At 43.2% G+C, this 21,980-nt stretch overlaps 1 protein-coding gene across 1 annotated transcript in view; it reads right to left on the minus strand.

Annotated features, from left to right (window-relative positions):
* The window catches only part of TSGA10 (testis specific 10), a 40,172-nt gene extending 25,238 nt beyond the window's left edge, over positions 1 to 14,934 (minus strand). The window contains exons 1-6 of the mRNA XM_075200148.1: positions 14,600 to 14,934; positions 13,767 to 13,982; positions 10,536 to 10,601; positions 7,735 to 7,873; positions 2,783 to 2,952; positions 2,080 to 2,226 (exon numbers count right to left, since the gene is read on the minus strand). Of these exons, the coding sequence (XP_075056249.1) occupies positions 2,080 to 2,226; positions 2,783 to 2,952; positions 7,735 to 7,873; positions 10,536 to 10,601; positions 13,767 to 13,982; positions 14,600 to 14,653 (792 nt within the window). The 5' untranslated portion in view covers positions 14,654 to 14,934. The remainder of the gene's footprint in view (positions 1 to 2,079; positions 2,227 to 2,782; positions 2,953 to 7,734; positions 7,874 to 10,535; positions 10,602 to 13,766; positions 13,983 to 14,599) is intronic.
* Positions 14,935 to 21,980: the final 7,046 nt, after the last annotated feature.

Consider the following 21,980-nt stretch of genomic DNA (forward strand, 5'->3'; position numbering starts at 1 on the left):
GAACATATGGGCACTGCAACCCAATATAACATAAATATTAGACATTGTTAGTATGTACCGTACTGCATTGCATATAGTCCCATTCAGTTCACTGAAAAAGAATTTATATAGCCTATAAAACAGCATATATAACATGAACAGACCAATGTGAATTACATCCAGTATACAGACCAAGGGGCCAATCTTTACAGTATATGACTGGCAATGGGAATACAATTGGCAGGTATGCTGAAGACTTATCACCACTTGTTACCCATATCAGAGGTTATCTTACTGTAGCACTGGCGGCCCGAGTAGGCCGCACATGTACTTTAGATAGCTCCCCTACAGTCAGAGACAGGCATCTCCCAGCATGCAGTGGGGAAGAGAAGCTGGTGAAGAAACAGTAAAACAAACCCGTCAGTTGGCATTCTGAGAGAGAGAGAGAGACAGCGCCCTGGTCCAAGTTGCAGTGGTGATAGGAGAAAGAGAGACCGACAGGAGAGCACTGCCAGCCTCTAATGAGAAACAAACCCTGAGGAGAGCCGCCTGGGACGGGCATCTGAGGAGCTGGGCAGCCGCTGAGAACCCACTGACCAAGTGGGACTGACAGGAAAGAGGACCCGGTTAGCACTAACAGAAGAGAGAGTCTGTCAGCTGCAAGGTCCTATGAGAGATCAACTGGAAATTCCTGGAAGAAGATCTGATAAGTACCCATTCTTTGGTTTCATAATTTATGTACTGGGACTAAGTATTGTATTTTTTCTGCTATAAGGTAGATAGGGAAAGAGAGTTGGGGAGCAAAGAATGAGATCAATTGTGAGAGATTGCCATAGACAACAGAATTTACCTCAGGAGTGTGAAGTTTATCATATCGGAGTATTATAGAGCTATAATCTGCTTCGGGACAGGGCTTATGTGATAATGGAGGAAAGAGGGAAGCGTGTACATGTGTTACTTCATGATATCACTAAAGTTGGAGCCAAAACACTTCAAAATCTGAGTTTGCTGAATAGTGAAAGTTTATCCAAGTGTCAGTGTGGAATAATATATGTCTGGTTAAAGTTGAAGGAAAACTGACAGCCGTGACATCTTCATTGGCCATTTGTACTTGTGTTGCTGCTAGCGGAGTAAGGAGCTGAGGACATGTGTTTCATTATTACCTGAAAAAGACCACTCAATTGCATCCTTCAGGCAAATGTGTCTATGCTGATTTATGATCTGTTATATTAATTGAATTATATGTTACTGAAATGTAAAGTGTAGTATGTTTTAAGGTTATTGCTATTTGCAGAGTAACAGCAGGTTAGCATTTAAAACAGAGGAACCTCTTAGTAAGCGTAGATAGTAGTTGAGTGCACTGCATTATAGTAAATCTATTGTAAACTTTTTATAGTAACTGATATTCGAAAGTTATTTCTTCAAAGTTTAACTTCCAAGTGAGATTCTTATCTTTAATATAAAAAGAGTCTACATAGACATAAAAAAATCCTTTGGGAGCTTACGCCTCCCCAATAAAAGTGGCGACGTAGCTTTCAATTACCAAACTGTATGTTACTGGTTTTTTTTTTCCTGTGTTTAGGCCTGTGATTTTATTAATAAGGGCGGAGAGTTCCTTGGTCTCCCTCTGGTGTTGGTTGTCCAGAACACAACCCATTAAGGAACCTACTGCACTCAGACCAAGATGGAGGCACTGCGCTACGTGAGATATGGTAAAGGAGATCGCTGCAGACAGGACACACAGTCTACACAACCTAAACGTCTACTTGAGTCAGGTGACGGGAGGGATGTTACATTACCAACCTGAGAACCATATTGCTCTGTTAAGATCAGAAACATGAGCATCTTTATAACAATATTACATTTGAGGGGTCTAAGATTATTGCTTGGATAATATGATCAATTGCTAAAAAAATTACTACAATAAATATGTAATGTCAAGCAGTTACTTATTAATTTAAATAATCAAAAGTTATTACTTGCTGCAAACTAATTGTGTTCTAAAATGTAAGTTAAACATTTAACATAAAATAATAATAAATAATAATAATAATAATAAATAATAATAATAATAATAATATATTTAATATAATCGTTTACCCTCTCATAAAGTGCACAGGTCTTGTCTCGCTCTGATGTTAGTACTTTGACGTTAGCCTGAATTTCTGCCATGTGGCGCTCGTACTTTTCAAGCATGTCCTGGAGATCATTACGTTTCCGAATGCTTTTCTTGGCTTCAGAATCAAACTACAGAAGCCTCATGATTAGATACAGATATATTTACAAACTGCATATAGAGTACACAAATAATGATTACAAGCAAGATGAAGTGGTGGTGCTAAAGGTGGGTGACTTTCTTGGGTTTGTACGTATAGATAGATCTGACAAGTACAATGAATGTCCCTGGACTTTGGCAGATCACATCTACAAAGTAGCCTCTACCATAACTTACCTGCTAACTTTGTCATAGTGCAATAAGTATGGTCTGCTTTTCCAATTTATTTTCCAACCTCAATAACTTGGGTTGAATTCATTAAATGCAGTTAAATGCAAGGCCAAGTTATTACAGCTGAAAACACCAGAATTGGACTATTGCACTGTGAAAAGGAATAAAGCGGGCAGCTATGCTACAGCAGTGCCACATGACCCAGTATAGCTGTGTTAAAAATAACCACATTAACTATGATAACATTCCATAAATGCAAAAGTCGTGCAATACTCCAAAATGACAATACAAATAGCATAAAAAAGGATGTTTCCATAGCCCTATAACAAAGTGCTTGACAATGCAGTGTGTGCTCACCTGGGAAGGACTACGTTTTGGACTACCGTTTCGACCTCGAAGCATCTTCCTCAAATGATCTGTTTGCCTCTTGTGGTGATCTTTTTCTGCCTCCAGATTTTTAATGAATGAGTCAAGTTTAGAGGGATCCATTGCTTTCCTCTTTTCATTTGATAAAATGCTCATCTTCTCTGGTGAATTACAAGAAAATGCTCATTTTGAGAGTAAATGCGATAAAGGACATGCATAGATTGTAAGCTTGCGAGCAGGACCCTTTTACCTCTCTGTCTGCCTGTATTACCCAGTATTGTTTTATTGCTGTTTGTTCCCAATTGTAAAACACTACAGAATTTGCTGGCGCTATATAAATAAATGTTGATGATATTCACTAAGGGGCTTGTTCACATATATGAACTTACAGTTAGCAAGTGAACACATCAACAAGAATCACATGTAGTTAAGGTACATTGAGAAGCACTTCAATGAATTTTATGACTGGAGAAATGTGTGTAATAGATGAAACATGAACATTGTGCTGGAAACAGACCAATGTAACACTATACAATGTGATGTCATCCTTTTGTGATTTTCAAATGCTCGAAAAGTGCATGAATGCATAAACGAGAATGAGCTTTGACTGTAACAGTGCATGAAAGAAGCCCAATTTTTGGGAAGGAAGATGACATTTTCACATTCATTCTCTAAGTATATGCAGCACAATCGCTAAAAAGGGGAAATTATATATATATATATATATATATATATATATATATATATATATATATATATATAAACTACCTTCTGCCTCTCCCATTCATAAACCCCCTTATCTGCCCCATCTCCAATCCTCCCCCACCTCTTTCTCCCCTGCCCCTCATCTCCTGTCTGCTGACAAATCCCCTCTTATTTCTGCTTCTTGTCCAATTCCAGCCCTCTCTCCTTGTCATGCCCCTCGCTCCATTTCTTACTCACCCTTGCAGTTAAGCAACCCCAATATTCTCATCCACATCTTTCCTTTTCCCTCTCTTCCTCTATCCTGTGGTCTCTGGAATGCCAGGTCAGTTTGTAACAAATTGACCTCTATCCGAGATCTCTTTATCTCTAGATCCTTCAACCTGCTTGCTATCACTGAAACCTGGCTATCCCCTGAGGACACTACCTCTGCTGCTGCTCTCTTTTGGGGGTTTGTCCTTCTCCCAAACACCCAGACCTGGGGACCAGCAGGGTGTTGGCTTCGGCATACTTCTCTCCTCCTGCTGTTCTTTTCAGGTTCTTCCCCCTGAACCTTCCCTCTCTTTTTCCTCCTTTGTGGTTCACTCTATCCGCCTATTCCACCCAGTCCACCTCCATATTGCTGTTATCTACCGTCCTCCTGGTCCTGTCTCCCAGTTCCTTGATCACTTTGCCACCTGGCTCCCTCACTTTCTCTCCTCTGACCTTCCCTCCCTCCCTCATCTTGGGGGAGTTTATTATCCCTATAGACAATCCCTCAGACCCTGCTGCTTCCAAACTTCTCTCCCTCTCCTCCTCGCTTGGTCTCTCTCAATGGACCACCTCTCCCTCCCACCGCAGTGGCCACTCCCTTGATCTGTTTTTTTCACACCTCGTTACTGTCTCCGACCTCATTAATTCACCTTTTCCTCTCTCTGTGACAACCATCTCCTCTCTTTTAGCATCTCTCCACCACTTTCACCGTCCCCATCCCCCAAGGTTACTCTCAAAAGGCGTAATCTTGACACAGTTGACCCTACCACTTTCTCCTCCTCCCTGGGCTCTCTCCTCTCCCCCATCACCACTCTTTCTTGCCCCGATGAGGCTGTCTACTTTTACAATCGCACTCTTTCCACTGCACTTGACTCTGTCGCCCTGGCTGTCACCGTAAAGCTTCTTCGGTCCCCGCCAAACCGTGGCACTCAAAACTTACCCGCTATCTTAAAAAATGCTCCCGCAGTGCAGAACGGCTCTGGAGAAAGTCACGCACTCAAGCTGACTTCCTCCACTTCAAGTTCATACTTGCCTCTTACAGTTCGGCCCTATCGCTCTCTAAACAATCCTTCTTTAAAGCTCTCATTTCTTCCCAATCCTCCAACCCACGACAGCTTTTTTCCACCTTTAACTCCCTCCTCTCCCCCTCACACCCCCCCCCCCCACCACCCCACGATCTCTATGGTCGACTTTGCTACCCACTTCACCTCCAGGATTGAGTCTATACGTCATGACATCTCCCAGCAGTCCCTTCTTACCCACTCTCTCTCCCCTCCCTGCCTACTCTGTCCCCCTTTTCACCCTCCTCTGCGGCTGCTATCTCCTTTCTACCCTCCCCACTTGGTAGCTCACCCTCCTTCAAATCGGTATCTGCAAATGTAGTCCATACCCTTCTCTCTTCCTCACCCCCCTCCACGTGCCCACAGGATCCAATCCCCTCCCACCTCCTCCGCTCCCTCTCTCTTGAAGCCTGCTCCCACCTTGCCCACCTCCTCGGCCTATCCCTCTCCTCTGGAATCTTCCCCTCCTCTTTTAAACATGCTCTTGTCTCCCCCATACTGAAGAAACCGTCCCTTGATCCCGCCTCTCTCTCTAATTACCGCCCTATTTCGCTTCTTCCTTTTGCCTCCAAACTCGTTGAACAGGTTGTCTACAATCATCTCACCTCCATTCTCTCTTCTCTACTCCTTGACCCGCTCCAATCCGGTTTTCACACCCTCCACTTCACTGAAACTGCCCTCACTAAGGTCACTAATGACCTCCTCCTCGCTAAATCCAAAAGACACTACTCCCTTCTTATCCTTCTTGACCTCTCTGCTGCCTTCGATACCGTTGACCACGCACACTTTTGCAAACTCTCAATTCTATAGGCCTCTGTCTCAGTCTCTACACATGACCCCACATCCCCCCCTCTTTCCTTACCTGTTGGCGTTCCTCAAGGTTCCGTTCTTGGCCCCCTGCTTTTCTCCCTATACACCTCCTCCCTAGGTGTCCTCATCTGCTCCTTTGACCTCCAGTACCACCTCTATGTTGATGATACCCAAATCTATCTTTCATCCCCTGACCTCTCCCCTTCCCTTCTGTCTCGTGTCTCCTGCTGTCTCTTGGCCATCTCATCTTAGATGTCCCAATGCTTCCTTAACTCAATATTTCCAAGACTGAACTTATCGTCTTCCCCCCTTCCAGGACACTCCCTCCTCCCCCTTCTCTATTTCTGTTAATAACACTACCCTCGTTTCTGTCCCTCAAGTCCGATGCCTTGGGGTCATCCTTGATTCTTCCCTCTCCTTCAAGCTTCACATTCTGTGCCTCTCAAAATCCTGCTACTTCCACCTTCGGAATATATCCAAGATACGCCCCTTTCTCACCACGGAAGCTACAAGAACCCTTGTTCAGTCGCTTGTAATCTCACATCTTGACTACTGTAACCTCCTTCTCTGTGGCCTACCTGATTCTCACCTTGACCCTCTTAAGTCTATACTCAATGCTGCTGCCCGCCTCATTTTTCTCTCCCGCCGCTCTATCTCTGCTGTCTCCCTCCAACAGTCACTACATTGGCTCCCCATTGCCTACAGAATTAAATTTAAAATCCTAACGCTCACCTTTAAAGCTCTTAATCAATCCTCCCCTTCCTACATTTCCAATCTCATCTCTACCTACACTCATCATCACCATTTATTTATATAGCGCCAGTGATTCCGCAGCGCTGTACAGAGAACTCATTCACATCAGTCCCTGCCGCATTGGAGCTTACAGTCTAAATTCCCTAACATACACACACAGACCGAGAGAGAGAGAGAGACTAGGGTCAATTTTGATAGCAGCCAATTAACCTACTAGTATGTTTTTGTAGTGTGGGGGGAAACCGGAGCAACTGTAGAAAACCCACGCAAACACGGGGAGAACATACAAACTCCACACAGATAAGGCCATGGATGGGAATTGAACTTATCACCCCAGCGCTGTGAGGCAGAAGTGCTAACCACTTAGCCACGGTGCTGCACTCCTAGCCGCCCCCTCTGCTCTCCTTTGACCGCTGCCTCACTGCTTCACTGATCACCTCTTCTCACTCCCATCCACAGGACTTTGCCCGGGCTGCTCCCCACCTGTGGAACGATCTTCCACGTTCCATCAGGTTAGCATCTACTCTCAAAAGCTTCAAGCGCGCCCTTAAGACTCAATTCTTTATTCAAGTCTATCAGTCCTCCTCCTAACTCCCTTGTCCCGGCTCTCTCCCCCAGTTAGTACCACCCTATTTGTGTCTCCCTCTTTCTTTTAAGATGTAAGCTCTCAGGAGCAGGGCCCTCTTTCCTTGTGTGCTCCTTCTACTATTCCATCACCCCCTGTACCTCTTGGCTTGCTTCCCTAGCCCTATTTTCTTAAGGTTTGGCCTACTTCTCGCTGATTTCTATCATCACTTTCACTCATTGTCCCAGTAACAATTTGATTTGCATTACCATGTTACCTGTGTCTGTGTATATATTTTTGTTCATTTTTTGTTCTTTCTGTATAGTGTTGTGTCATGGCTCACTGTTTTCTGTATATGTCATGTACCCCGCTGCGTGGCGCCTTATAAATTAAAGATAATAAAAATAATAACATCTAAATCATATATATATATATGATTTAGAAGTGGCAGTATGGAAATTTAGATGTATGGAAAATGTAATTGAATGGAATATATATAGACAAATCACACAGACACACAAGATCCAGGATATGTTCCAGGATTCAACCCGGTTCTGCCGAACCCAACTCTTAATTTTGCTATCTGCCATTTTAGTCTTCAAGGTAAAGCGTTTTCCCTTTCCAGTATTAACAATAATGTAAGCATTTTACTATATAGATCTTTTTGCAAAAAAGGTAATCTTACTAGTAAGACATTTGTATTTTTAGTTTAGTAGAGCTTCTTTAAATCTATAATACTAATATTTCACATTTCTTATTACACAAATATCCAACAAATCAGAAGTCACTTTGAAAAATACCATTTTTCTCCAGTTTTTCTAGTTTCTTTCTTAGTCTGTTGTTCTCTTCTTGCAGTTGGTCAAAAAGAAGACTCATAGTTCTGTTCTCCTGTTTCTTTTCCTCCAGTTCTGTTTCAGCTTTTTCTAATTGTTCCTTGTCCTGATTATAAGGCAAAAAAGGAGTATTGTAATTAATGTATCATGCCAACAACATAACATGGCTTCCACAGTGACATGTTATTACTTTAACAGATGCTGGACTACAGATCAATAGAGACAGAATGGAGCGTGGTGACCATTGGCTTATACTGAATATATATATATATATATATATATGTATATATATATATATATATACACACACAAGTTAACCCGTGCATGATACTCATGAATTCTAGTCAAATCAAGCTACTTAAGGTGTTAAAAAGGTTCTTGTCATGCATTTGGCCCTAGCCCAGGCCTCCTCAGGGGAAGAGCAATACTTCCTGACGTAAGCGCCCTTTTTTAACGTGGTTTTGTCCACATGTCACCACCTCATCCTTCATTTTCATCGCCACATCTATCCAGATGTCTATCCAGACACAGGGATCTCTCTCAGCGGTCCTGAGTATCACACTCCTCTCGCTCTGTCACCCCCGGCAACCACCAACCACTCCCCACTGTCACCCCCGGCAACCACCAACCACTCCCAACTGTCACTTCTCCTTCAAGAAATATATATATATTTTTTTAAAATCTTTATAAACACTTTTAACAATTAACAAATTAAATTAACAAATTAAAAACATCTTCGTATACCAAATTTCAGCCCTTTCTGAATTTTTTTTTCCACACACACTAAGAATTTAGTAGGTCAGTGTATAACTCCACCCAGCAGGTGGCGCTGCAGCTTAGTTTTATTTTTCCCACACACAGACTAACACACGCCACTAGACATTTATATTATAGATATATATATATATATATATATATATATATATATATATATTGTTTAGAAATGATTGTAATTTGATTTGGTATGAGTTGGAAATAAGTATTGGAGTATGAAGTTAGAGTCAGGTGGTGAGGTCGGGGTGGATAACCTGCACTCCTGCTGCTATCTCGGGTACACAGAGTGGAATGAATGAGCTGAATACCAGTAGGAGATCTCTGATGCAGGAAAAGCAGTGCCAGGAGAGGGACCCTTATCATAAAGGTACGGCTGAGGGGCACTACTTTAGAAATGAAGTCGTCTGGAAGTGGACATCTCCTTTACAGGGTAACAATCCTGCAATGTCTGGAGCATGCAAAAGATCGGAGGCTGCTTTTTAGGAACAAATGGCTTCCCATGGACAGGACATTCACCATTTCACTATCTGGCAGACACATTAAACCTGCAGTGAGGTGGTGATCGCTTGGTCAGTGGAAAACTGTTAGAAAAGGGCTTCAATAACAGAAACAGGAAATTATAAGTGCATATATTAATATTTTAATATTGCCATTTGTGGGGTAAGGATAAATTTGGGAGATATTTTTGAGATTGAGCTAGTATGATTTTCCAAGACCATAAATGCTGGTGTGAACAATATGGCAAAATTAAATATGACACCAAGAGAACACGCTCGTGATCTAGGAATGATCGTAATGTTATTTCCACATATATTTAATAACATGGTACAAAGAGCAATGATGTGTTGTATCGCATTGCACCAGTTAGAAATAAGCTTTCATTATTGAGCACATTTACAAAGTGCAAACTCTCCGCTGTGCAGTGTAAAACCAGCTGCGGCCCCAGACTCGCCTGGATTTGTGGAGCAGGAAGGCGGCGTTTCCGGAGAAGCAAAACTTTGAAAAGCTGAGGGAGAGTTGGGAGCAGCAATGTACAGAGTAGGCTCAGAGGTTCTACTAGTTTTGCAAGTATACATAATATATTCAGCCAGAACTCTGTAGGTCTATTTGTACTAATCCAAACAATCTAGTTTAAATGAAGCAGAATCCTGTAACTACTAGTTTTGCAGAGCAGTGAATAAACGTTATTTTACATTTGCAAAGTGTGATTACTGAAATTAGTTAAAGAGGTGGTGAAGGCAAAGTTTTAGTAATGTTCATTGCAGCGTGCGGCAGGGTGGAGTGTTGTGCACAAACATTTCCACTTGGCAATAGGACTTGAAGTTTGCATTAGTTTAACTGGTGGCCTTTGGGTCTTGTCCAATACTTTTACTGGGGCCAGTTTTGCGCCTCAATGTTTTACTTTGGCAGAAGTGCATTCTGGGCAATGTAGTAAATAAACCGCACAAAAATGCTGCATGTAATACAGAAAGTTGTTTACACTGTGCATAGTGTTTCCATCTCTCTGCACACACAGCGGCATTTCTACGTTACAGAGGTGTCTCCTGAGGGCAGAGGCCAGGCATGGCAGATCAGGAACACAGGGCAGACTATCCAGGCACACTGGCGCAAAGAAAAGGTGTTATGTCGTATGCGTCACATGTGTTTCATAAATTACCTTCTCTGACAGTTGCTATAGGATCCAGATCATTGCACCTTGTTATTACATAGGCCCCATAGAGGTTTCAGGTATGAGGGTATTAATGGAAGGAGGCAATACAACAAGTTCAGTTTTGAAAGATTACATTTTAGGAAAAGGAGACAGCTAACAGACATTAAGGGGTGTTGTTAGAGTGGGAGGTAATTCATGAGGATGTGTACAGTTGGGTATTATAAGTATAATTACAAATAATACAAAAATCCAGCTGATTTTGTTTCCAAGAGGAGAGATAGAAAGGGAGATGAGAATCCGCTAATAGAGAAAGCGGAGGAAGTGGAACAGAGATATTACTCACTGACTGTAGGTTTCTGATTGCGAGCTCCAAGCTCTCAATACTTCTTCGTTGCCGTCTAACTTCATTCTGAATGTATAAAAGAGAGGAGTGACATGTTTACACAACTGTATGAGGTTTTCAGGCAATATTGGCGTATACTACTAATGTTCTAATAGAAAGTATGTGTTTTTCTGAGGTCTGGATAGCTTCTGTAAATAAACTATTCAACACAATAATTAATTCGCATGAACATTATTATCTGTGAGGGACATGACCTACAATAACAGATAAGAAAATTTGAATAATACACAATAGTATATATACATATATATATATATATATAGTATATATATATAGTATATATAATAGGTCTATATCATTATCCTGGCAAACTGAGCAAAGTTATGGCACCAAATGTCTTAAAATCTGCATTGTCTGTAAGGCTTTCATGATTTTTAACCCGAAGCCCTAAAAGCACACATTGGGTCAATTAATAAGTGCATGTAGTGTACATTCTATGAATAACCGGCTAGGTTTACAATTTCTGTAATATCTTCTGTGTCTAACAAACAAACAAGCATAAAAACAAAAATGCGAATATAAAGTGTAATTAGATACAATCAAATGTACATAATTCTAACTACAGAATGGGAAATGGATTTCTCTGAATCCAATTGCTCTTAATGCAGAAAGTTGATAATGTTAGCAATTTAGGTTATAAACCCTGAAGGAAAATCTCAAGGACTTGGTGTATATAAAGGGTCCCAAATAGAAAGAAATAGCAGTATAGTGTTGTCTGTTATGTATAGAGATTTCTCATTAGCTATAATAGTGTTCATTTTTGTAGTTGTCTTACCTTAGGATAAACCAAGAGAGCACAAGCTTAATGCTATAGTCTACTTTGCTGTAGATAGAATATGTAGCATACGTGCATATTTATTCAATTTTCTAAATGGTTCATTTAATAGCATGGCTGAGACGGTCAGTAATAAGGACTTGCTCCATTTATTTATCAAAATACACTCAACAGCAATTCCATTTATTATATACCGTATCAATGATTTTCCAACAACCCTGTAAGCAAAGCACAAGGTTAGCACTAGAGGTATCTTTGTTGTGAGAATCTAATAATATAAAATAAAACGTTACAACTGCTGTACCCTGCATTGCTTTTCAATGGAAGAAGAAGAACACCATATTTTATTCCCTTATTAACCGGTTGTGATTTAATATTAAGCTCAGGTTAAAAACAGCTGTATAAGGTAAAGTTGAGCTAATGACAGAGTGGACAAATGGGACATTGATAAATGGACAGATTAAAGTAAAGTGCATCATACAGTACCTGTAGGGGTTTGTCCAGATGAAAATATTTGTGCTCTATCTTCTCAAAGGAAACGAAATTTAAGGACGCCATTTGAAAAACTACATCACTGATACATCATTAGATATAACTCATATGCAGGATTTTTCACCTACTACACTTGTTAGTGTGTGCTAGGACTGTGTATACAAAATATGGTGATGCAGGTGATGATGCAATAGAACACTGTCACAATAAAGCATTGCATCACAATCACACACAGTAATAGAATGGAGAGGAATACTGCTTGGCTACAATGCAAATGATGGCAAAACATATTACCATCTGATAAGAATGGATCATTGAAATACGAACAGATCTGTGAGTGATTTTGCCACAAATGTGGAAAACTAAACTGCACAGAACAAAATCATATTACAATGATTCAGAAGACTAGACTGCAATGGACACAGAGACGGATTTAGACCTCATGGGGCCCTAGGCAGGATACTGGTTTTGGGCCGCCTCCCTGAAACAATCCATAGCACTATATTTTTGTAGCCTACCATATACCACTATAGTTAAGTAGAAGTGAAAGGTGGTGGGGGCGTGGCTTGCATCTTTGGGGGCGTACCTAACATGTGAAAAGAGCAAAGCTACAGAAAAAGGCACCCGATAATTACCGAGCATTCCCGGTTTTTAAGTAGTTGGGTCAAAACAACCTAATAAGTATTTAAGACAGAAATACAGAAATACTTATTAAGTTGTTGCAAAAATAATACACATAAATCCAAGGATGTGCCCTTGTCACTTTTGTCCATCAATCTATGCCCATTTATTGCCACTTTTTCCCCTTCATTGAATTACCCCTGTGCCCCTTCATTGTATTACCCATGTGCCCCTTCATTGTATTACCCCTGTGCCCCTTCATTGTATTACCCATGTGCCCCTTCATTGTATTACCCCTGTGCCCCTTCATTATATCACCTCTGTCTATGTGCCTCCGTTTTACTTACCTGTCTTTTTCTCTTTTGAATTCCTCTTTTCTGTCTTCTGGTCTTCTTTCTTCTCCAGCGCGCAGCTCCTCGGTGTTAGTCCTCCTCACAGTGGCCGGAAACAGACTTAAAAAAAAAAAAAACACGTCACGTGATCGCGCAACAGGTCCCGGCAGTCTCTCCTACTCATTCAGTGGGAGCAGAGAGGAGGAGAGACTGCTGGGAGCCGCACATGCGATCACATGATTGGTTTGTCTTTTACTCTGTTTCCGGCCGCAGCTTATTTTAGTATGTCGGCGGACAGAGAAGGATGGCAGGCGGAGGGGAGCGCCCCTCCGTCTTGCCTACCCCGCTCACGGCCAGTCCTGACTGGGCCAACTGGGTACCGCTAGGCCCTAGGCAGTTGCCTAGCGGTAAATCCGGCCCTGAATGGACACCCTACTAATTAAAGGTTGGCTGATAACGGACCACATGACCCAAGCACATTTCCCTTATTGAATTACATTCAATCTGATTGACTAAATTGTATTTTGGTTGATTAAAATGGGCCACTCATTATACAAAGGTAGATGAATTTGGTGGAAATAAACATCCAAAATCTTACCATGTATGGCCACTTAAGGTGATACCTTTTTTTCATTGAATAAGGCAAAGGAACTAGTAAGGACAATATTTAAAAGCAACCAAACACAATTTGTAAAACCTAGATACCTGTGTTTTGCTGCAGGGAAACCAAGCACAAATAAGAGCAATCCAATTGTACAATTTTACACACGGGGATGACCCTTCTATTGTTTTTGGTTCCTATCTTACTTGTCTGATTGATTTTGTGACTGGAGAATAGATATGGGCTTTGTACGCTCTACTTTCTATGCATGTCTAAACATTTCAACTAAATCCAACCTACATTTTAGAAAAATAAATATGAAGAAAATATTTAGATTTTTAAATATCCACCTTTTCTTCTTCTAGCTTTTGCTCAGCAACATCCAGAGCCTGTCCCTTCTCTTTCTCTAGTTGCTCTGCTAACTTGTCTATTTCGGTGAGTTCTTGGCAGAGTTGCTCATTTTTCTGAGTCAAGATATCCACATGATTGCTGGTAGCCTCTTTATTTTCTGTGAGGTACAAAATCTGATGTTCCAGACCCCGATTTGTATTCTGTAGTTCATCTATCTACAGGAGAGAAGATTCATATAAATTCAACAGCAGTATATTTCTAAAGCATTTTACAAAAAAGAGTAAAACGTAAAGTGCAGGGATAAAGTTTATCTGAAAGAATTGAGGCTTTGTACACACTGGGATTTGAAAATCTGTTTTTTAACTCCTATTAAAACACAAGTAAAAGTATATATAAACACATTTAATATTTCTATATATATACTCTTCTGAAATAGAACAAGAAGACTTCAAAGTAAAGCAGCGTCAGTTACACGCACAAAAAAACACAAATATATATAGTCTCATTTAGTGCGAGGATTTTTACTTTAAAAGTCAAGCTTATCTCCATGGTAACAGAAGCCTCAATCTTTCAAAGGGGTGTGATCACTGAGACACTATTATGAATGGCATACCTGAGATCTCCGACTGCAGCGTTCAGCACATTGCTTTAACAAACAATGCAGTTTTACTACATGCTGTTTGTTCTCACACACTTCAATCCCTTTTATGTAAGTGAAGCTAGCAATGCTCATGCAGTGAAGGAGTCAAAGAAGAAGTTACAATAAGAGATAAGAAAAATATCTCAGTCTAGGTGAATCTTTTTAAGTTGAAATCAAGTGACTAGTCAGTACCTTAATCTGCAACTCTGCAATTCCCTTGTGTCCGGCTTGGTTTTTGCCTGCCATGGCTGGTTTATGAGCTGCATCCAGCACCAGCTCCTGTGTGTGTGTTTGAAAAGCAGTTTCAAAGATTCTCTTCCCACCTTCTATTCAGTGACCCCTCTCCCGCACTTTCCCTTCCCTTCCCTCCTCAATGCTGCTCTGTTGTCAGAGTAGTTGGCTACAGTAAACACATCTAGCACATGCTCCACCCACAACTCTACAAGTAGATGCTTCATCTTACCTTCATGCTGTACATGGTTACCAGTCATTTTAGTAACAGCCACCACATACTTGACAATATTTGATAGGAATTTACAGGAAGACTTGTTTCTGTTGGGCAGGTGAATCTGTACATGTTGTGTTTCCTGCAGTTATTGTACACTATATCTACCTGACATGACATAGCCCACTGGACAAGATCATGACACAACTCTATTCCATGTTAAATATTCATCTGTAATAATTTAACAGTAAATAATACAGTACACGGGATAAGAACAGATACCGAGAGCTGCATCCAGCAAGCGCATTTTATAAGGCAAGAATAATATTATGGAAAATACCATATTTCCCCATGTATAAGACGCACCTATATAAATCATGTGAAAAAAATGAGGATAATGTTTATAGGGTGGTATTCAATTGTTGCTCCGGACCGCAAAAAAACGAGCGCGTTAAAACTATTACCGTTTATACTGTAAACTTGCACGTAAAAACCGTTAATACGGTAGTTTACTCGCTCCAAAATTCAGCGAGTAATTACCGTATAAACGGTAATGGTTTTAACACGCTCATTCTTCCGGCGGCCGGAGCAACAATTGAATACCCCCCCCCATAGTCTTTTGCAGAGTAATTGGTGACTGCAAAAGAGGATTTATGTACTTACGTTAAATCCGTTTCTCTGATTCTGTCTGGGGGACACTGCTTTACCATGGGGGTTGTGGAGGGGAGCTGGGAGTTGGCACCTAACTAGTTAACTTTAGTGCTGCTGATAGACCCCTCCCCTCTACAATCCCCCTGCCTCTTCCTGTACAATCCAGTTAGTTTTAAAAAAAACCAGGAGAAAGAAGGGCAGTCAAACAAGAGCACACAGAAGAATAACAGAAGGGAGGGATCGCAGTGTCCCCCAGACAGAATCAGAGAAACGGATTTAACGTAAGTACATGAATCCTCTTTTCTCTTTCATCCAGTCTGGGAGACACTGCTTTACCATGGAGACGTTCTAAAGCAGCCCCTAAAGGGTGGGACTACTCTGAAAATCCTGCTCGTAAAGCATTACGAGCGAAATTTGCATCTGCTGATGCAAAGACATTAAATTGATAAAATTTAGTAAACGTATGGACAGAGGACCAAGTGGCTGCCCTGCAAAGCTGGTCCGCAGAAACACCATTCCTTGCTGCCCACGACGCCCCAACCGATCTGGTGGAATGGGCTGTGATTCTCTCCGGCACAGGACGGCTAGCCCGTATATAAGCTTGTCTGATGGTAGACGTAATCCATCTTGCAATGGACTGTTTTGAGGCTGGCCAGCCTCTCTTATTAGCGTCATAAAGGACAAATAGAGAGTCTGTACGTCTAATCTGGGAAGTTCTCTTAACATAAATGCGGAGAGCCCTAACCACATCTAACTTTTCCATCGATTGCTGATCCGTATGGGAAGAAGATGAGAAAACCGGAACTACAATTTCCTGGTTGAGATGAAAAGCCGACACTACTTTTGGTACGAAAGAAGGGAGAGTTCTTAACACCGCTCTGTCCTCGTGGAAAACCAAATATGGTTCCCTACAGGACAGAGCTCCTAATTCGGAAACTCTACGAGCCGAAGCGATAGCCAAAAGAAAGAGGACCTTCCACTCAAAGGTTCAAAGGGGGGACCCTTGAGCATCTCTAGGACCATGTTGAGATCCCATGGAGCAGTAGGAGGGACATAGGGAGGTTGGATATGTAAAACTCCCTGGAAAAAAGTCCTAATGTCTGGCAATTCGGCTAATTTCTTATGAAAAAATACAGAAAGTGCCAAAACCTGGACCTTTAGGGAACCTAACCTAAGACCTGCTTCCAGGCCATTTTGAAGGAAGGCTAATAGATGGGAAAGTCGAAAAGAGGACGAGTGGAACGTCCTTTTTTCGCACCATCTAATGTAGGCCTTCCAAATCCGGTGATAGATCCGAGAAGAAACAGGTTTCCTGGCTCGCATCAGAGTCTGAATTACACTGGGCGAAAAACCTCTAGCCTTCCAGAGGCTGGCTTCAACAGCCATGCCGTTAAATTGAGCTGAGGTACATTCTGGAAATGGAATGTACCTTGCAGAAGCAGGTCGATTCGATACGGAAGGCGGAACCCCGGCCCTTCCGCCATAGATATGATGTCTGCGTACCACACTCGGCGCGGCCAAGAGGGAGCGACTAGAATTACTGGCAGAAGGCCCTGCCGAACTCGTCTTAGTACTCGAGGAAGCATGGGAATTGGGGGAAACAGGTATCCCAACCTGAACTCCCATGACATCGTCAAAACGTCCACTGCCGCCGCTAAGGGATCCCTTGCGCAAAACTTGTGGACCTTCCGGTTGTGTCTGGAGGCCATGAGGTCTATGTCCGGAAGACCCCACCTGAGAACCAGAGACTGGAAGACATCCGGGTGTAGAGACCACTCCCCCGGCATCAGCTGGTTTCGACTTAAATAGTCCGCCTCCCAGTTTTCTATTCCTGGAATGAAAACCGCCGATATTGCTGGGACATATTGCTCTGCCCAAACAAATATCTGGGCTGCAATCTCCATAGCCGCTGCACTCCTGGTTCCTCCTTGTCTGTTGACATATGCCACGGCCGTGGCACTGTCGGACTGAAATCCGGTTGGCCCTGAAGAAAAGACTGGGCTCCCTGGAGAGCCAAGAGAATGGCCTTCAATTCCAAAACATTTATCGGTAGAGTTGATTCCTGAGGCGACCAAATTCCTTGGAGTCGGAGGTGAAGGATTACTGCCCCCCAACCCTTCAGGCTGGCGTCTGTCGTAGCTATGATCCATGACCATTGTGCGAAGGATTTTCCCACGCTCATGTTGTGCAGACACATCCACCACTGAAGAGATTCTCTCGCTTTCAGAGATAGAGAGATCTTTTGACTTTTCAGGTGTAGGTGTGACCCTGACCACTTCGATAGCAGATCCCATTGGAAACATCGAGAATGGGCTCGCCCGAAGGGAATGGTCTCGAAAGAGGCCACCATCTTTCCGAGTAGCCTCATGCACAAGTGCATTGAGGGGCTGGGGTAAGACAAAACCTGGGAGGTTACCGACTGAATATAGGAGATTTTCTCTGTTGGGAGAAACACTCTTTGCCTCCTGGTGTCCATGATGAGTCCCAGGAATACCATGCGCTGACACGGGATCAACTGGGATTTCTTTGAATTTATTAGCCAACCGTGGCCCTCGAGAACTGCCTGGGTGAGGGACAGGTGATAACGCAGGCAACCTTCTGAGGAAGCCTTGATGAGTAGGTCGTCCAAGTAAGGAACGACCTGAACTCCCTGCAGGTGAAGACATGCTGCCATAATCTTCGTGAAGACCCTTGGCGCAGTTGAGAGGCCAAAGGGGAGGGCCCGAAACTGATAGTGAGCAGATCCTACCGAGAATTTGAGGAGAGACTGGTGGTGGATCCAGATGGGAATGTGGAGATAAGCGTCCTTTATATCTATTGACGCTATGAACTGATTTATCTCTAGGCCGTTTATTACTGACCTCAGAGATTCCATCCGAAATTTGTCCACCCTTAAGTGAACGTTGAGGCCCTTTAAGTTTAGGATGGGCCGAAAGAAGCCGTCCGACTTCTTGACTAGGAACAGGTTTGAATAAAAACCCCTTCCTTTCTGCCCATCTGGCACTCTGCAGATGACCTGCTGGAGTAAAAGAGAAGCGACACAATCCTGTATAGCCCGTCTTTTTAAAAGATCCTGAGGTAGCGGGGTCTGGAAGAAATGCTGTGGAGCCGGGCCCAATAGGTCTATTCTGTACCCCTCTGAAATGATTCTCCAAATCCAAGGATCTTGGGAAGACGCTGTCCACTGTTTTTGAAACAGGGACAGACGTCCTCCCACTGGCGCCCCCTGTAGTACAGGTTGGTCGTCAGGAAGCAGGCTTTTCCTGGGTCTTAGCGGCCTGGCGCTTGGTAGTAAACGAGGATCTTCCCCTAGAGGAGGAGCCTCGGGAATTAGATTGCCTTCCTCTGAAGGACTGACCCCTTTGGAAGGAGGTCCCTCGAAAGGGCTGTCGGAAGGAGCTATTTCTCTGAGCGCGGCTTCTGTTAGCGTATACTGGCAAAGAAGTGCTTTTGCCCCCCGTAGCCTGGGAAATGAGGGTATCCAATTCCGGACCGAATAAGCCCGCTGCAGAAAAGGGGATGGTTTCAACGGACCGCTTTGACTCTGCATCACCTTCCCAGGATTTCAGCCATAGTGTTCTCCTTGCTGAAATGGAGGCCGCCTGAATGGCAGAGGAAACCGCCGCTGAATTCTGGGCCGCCTCATAGAGATACCCCGAAGCTTCCTTTAAATGCAAAGCAAGGGGAAGGAGCTCGGAGTCCTGTAAAGCTTCTGCCAGCTGGTCTGCCCATGCTTCCATGGCTTTTGCTACCCAGGCTGAAGCAAATGTGGGTCTAAAGCCAGAACCCGCGGCCGCAAATATTGATTTGAGCTGGGATTCTACCTTACGGTCATTGGCGTCTGGAAGATACGCTGAACCCGGGGCTGGGAGTAGAGTATGTTTAGCCAGGCGAGCAATAGGAATGTCTACCTTGGGAATACTCTCCCAGCGAGTCGCCTCTTCCTCCTGAAGAGGATACAGAGAGGCGAACCTTTTGGGAATGAAAAACCTCTTCTCAGGTTGTTTCCAAGCCCCTTCAGCAATCTCTCTGAGTTCTGCAGAAGGAGGGAAACGGTTGGTTTTTCTTTTGGCCTTTTTGAACAGACTTCTGTCCCTGGGGGAAACCTCCTCCGGCTCTGGGAAGTCCAGCGCCTGTCTAACCGCTAAAACCAAATCATTAACAAATTGGTTTCTAGGGTACACTTCCTGCTCTGAGGAATGACTATGGTCAGCATCCGAATAGATTTCCCCCTCTTCCTCAGACTCTTCCTCCGAATCTGAAAGGACCACAAGGGGATTTACCGCTCTAAGCCTCCTTCTCTTAGCAGGCGGGGTATTAGAGGAATCTAGCAACTGGTTAAGCTTGTTTAATCCCTTCAAAAAGGCTGTAGACCAAGCCGGGTCTGTAGTAGCAAGGGCTGGGTCAGCCTGTGATGTGGAAGTTCCCAGCAAACTCGATCCACTGGCATCTGAGGAAGCCTGTGGGTCTGACTGTATATTAGTATTGCTAGCCACCGAAGTTGCCACAGTTGATAGCAACTGATTCGATTGAAAAACCATTTGGGCTAGGGAGGTAACCGACTGTGTTAGGGAGGTTACCCAGGCCGGTTCCTAAGACGAAGGGGCTGTAACCTGCTGGCTTTGCACAGAGGGGGCCCCTGCTTCGCATGCAGCGCAGAGCGCCAAAGGGTCCTTCTGCCCACACGGTAATTTAACATGACATTTAGAACATGTGAAATATTTAGCCATAGGGCCCTTTCCCTTATCTGTCATTTTATATAAAGGAAGGCACAGCAATCACACAAAATCAATCTAGCTGAATATACAGATAGAGATAAAGGAAGAGAGAGAGAGAGAGAGAGAGTAAAATATATAAAAAGAACAGAGTAAATTACAAGTAATCAACTAATGTCTTTGAAAAAGTTGTACTTGAATATTTTAAACACCATAAATATTTTAGGCTAGCAGGAGACTATAATGTAAACCTGCTAAGCCAGTAATAAAACAACAAATATGTGTTTAAATAAGCTTGTACTTAGCCCAAGGGCCACCAAGACAGGGAGAAGTCCAAGAGCAGTCTGTGCTCTCCCTCAGCTCTGTTCCTGTTCCCGGGCTTCTGCTTTGGCGCCAGAACCCTGGGAAAGTCCATCTCTCTCTTTCTCTGTAAGAAGGGGGGGAACTCTATGTTTTAGCTCCCCCCTCTTCCCTGATGCCGATGTTCCTGCTTGAAAATCCATAGGAAAAAACGGCATTTGGTGGCAGATTTGTGGAGACCTCTATTAGTTCCTCTTCCCAGGACAGAGGTCTCCGCAGCAGTACTTTCCGACGCCCCCCTCCTATCTCTGAGGGGGGAATCTTAGTTTAGCCCCTTCTCCTCAGAGTTTCTGCCGAATCCAAGATGGCCGCCGCCATCTTCATTACCCGATAACCAGCGCTCTATGCCTGTAATGGCAGCGCCGGTTATCGGGGAGGCTATGGAAGTGCAGCGGTCCATGAGACCGCTTGTCACTCCCTTCAATCAGGCACTTTGTAATTCAGCCCCTGTCAGTGAGAACCGCTGGCTCTCAGCTGACAGGGGAATGCCTGCGCTGCCAAGCTGTGAGTGTGTTCTCTATATTAGAACACACTCCAGCGCTGCGACCTGTGTAAAAAAAAAGAAAACATAAAAGAACAAATAAAATGTATTAAAATTACACTAAGCACTAAAAAACTTGCCCTAACTCCAGGGCACCTAAAAAAAACTGGATTGTACAGGAAGAGGCAGGGGGATTGTAGAGGATAGGGGTCTATCAGCAGCACTAAAGTTAACTAGTTAGGTGCCAACTCCCAGCTCCCCTCCACAACCCCCATGGTAAAGCAGTGTCCCCCAGACTGAATGAAAGAGAAAAAACATTATCCTCAATTTTTTCAGAGTAATTGTGCAGCGGGTACAGAGAGGAGAGACTGAGTTCTAACCCTATTGCTAATTCTGCCTTACCCTGTCAGATGCTTCCTCTGTCCGTTAAAGTCTTCTTTCTTCTGTCCATTCTGATCCTGATGATGGAAAGCCGCTTACCGTCCTCTTCGCGATGACCGGATGTCCAATCAGGACTTTGACAAAGTCCTGATTGGACAAAACGCCAAATACAGAAACCGGAAGTGTGCGTTCCAACTGCGGTTCACGGACCACATCCGGTCATCGCGAAGAGGACAGTAAGCGACTTTCCAGCATCAGGAAGGACAGAAGAAAGAAGACTTTACAGAGGAATCATCTGACAAGGTAAGCGCTACTACAACTGTATAAGATGCACCCAGTTTTTAGACCCAAAATTTGGGGGAAAAAGGTGCGTCTTATACATGGGGAAATACGGTAAATTTCATAAATAAATAAACCCAGACTGACTGTCTCTAAAATTCAGGGGCAGTACCAGGTTCAGTCTCAGGAAATGTTCCTGCTTTACAGGCTTGTCCAATGTACAGAACAATTTATCTTATTTTGTACACTGGATTCAATTCT

This window comes from Mixophyes fleayi, chromosome 2 (genome assembly GCF_038048845.1).
Source record: "Mixophyes fleayi isolate aMixFle1 chromosome 2, aMixFle1.hap1, whole genome shotgun sequence".
NCBI lineage: Eukaryota > Metazoa > Chordata > Amphibia > Anura > Limnodynastidae > Mixophyes > Mixophyes fleayi.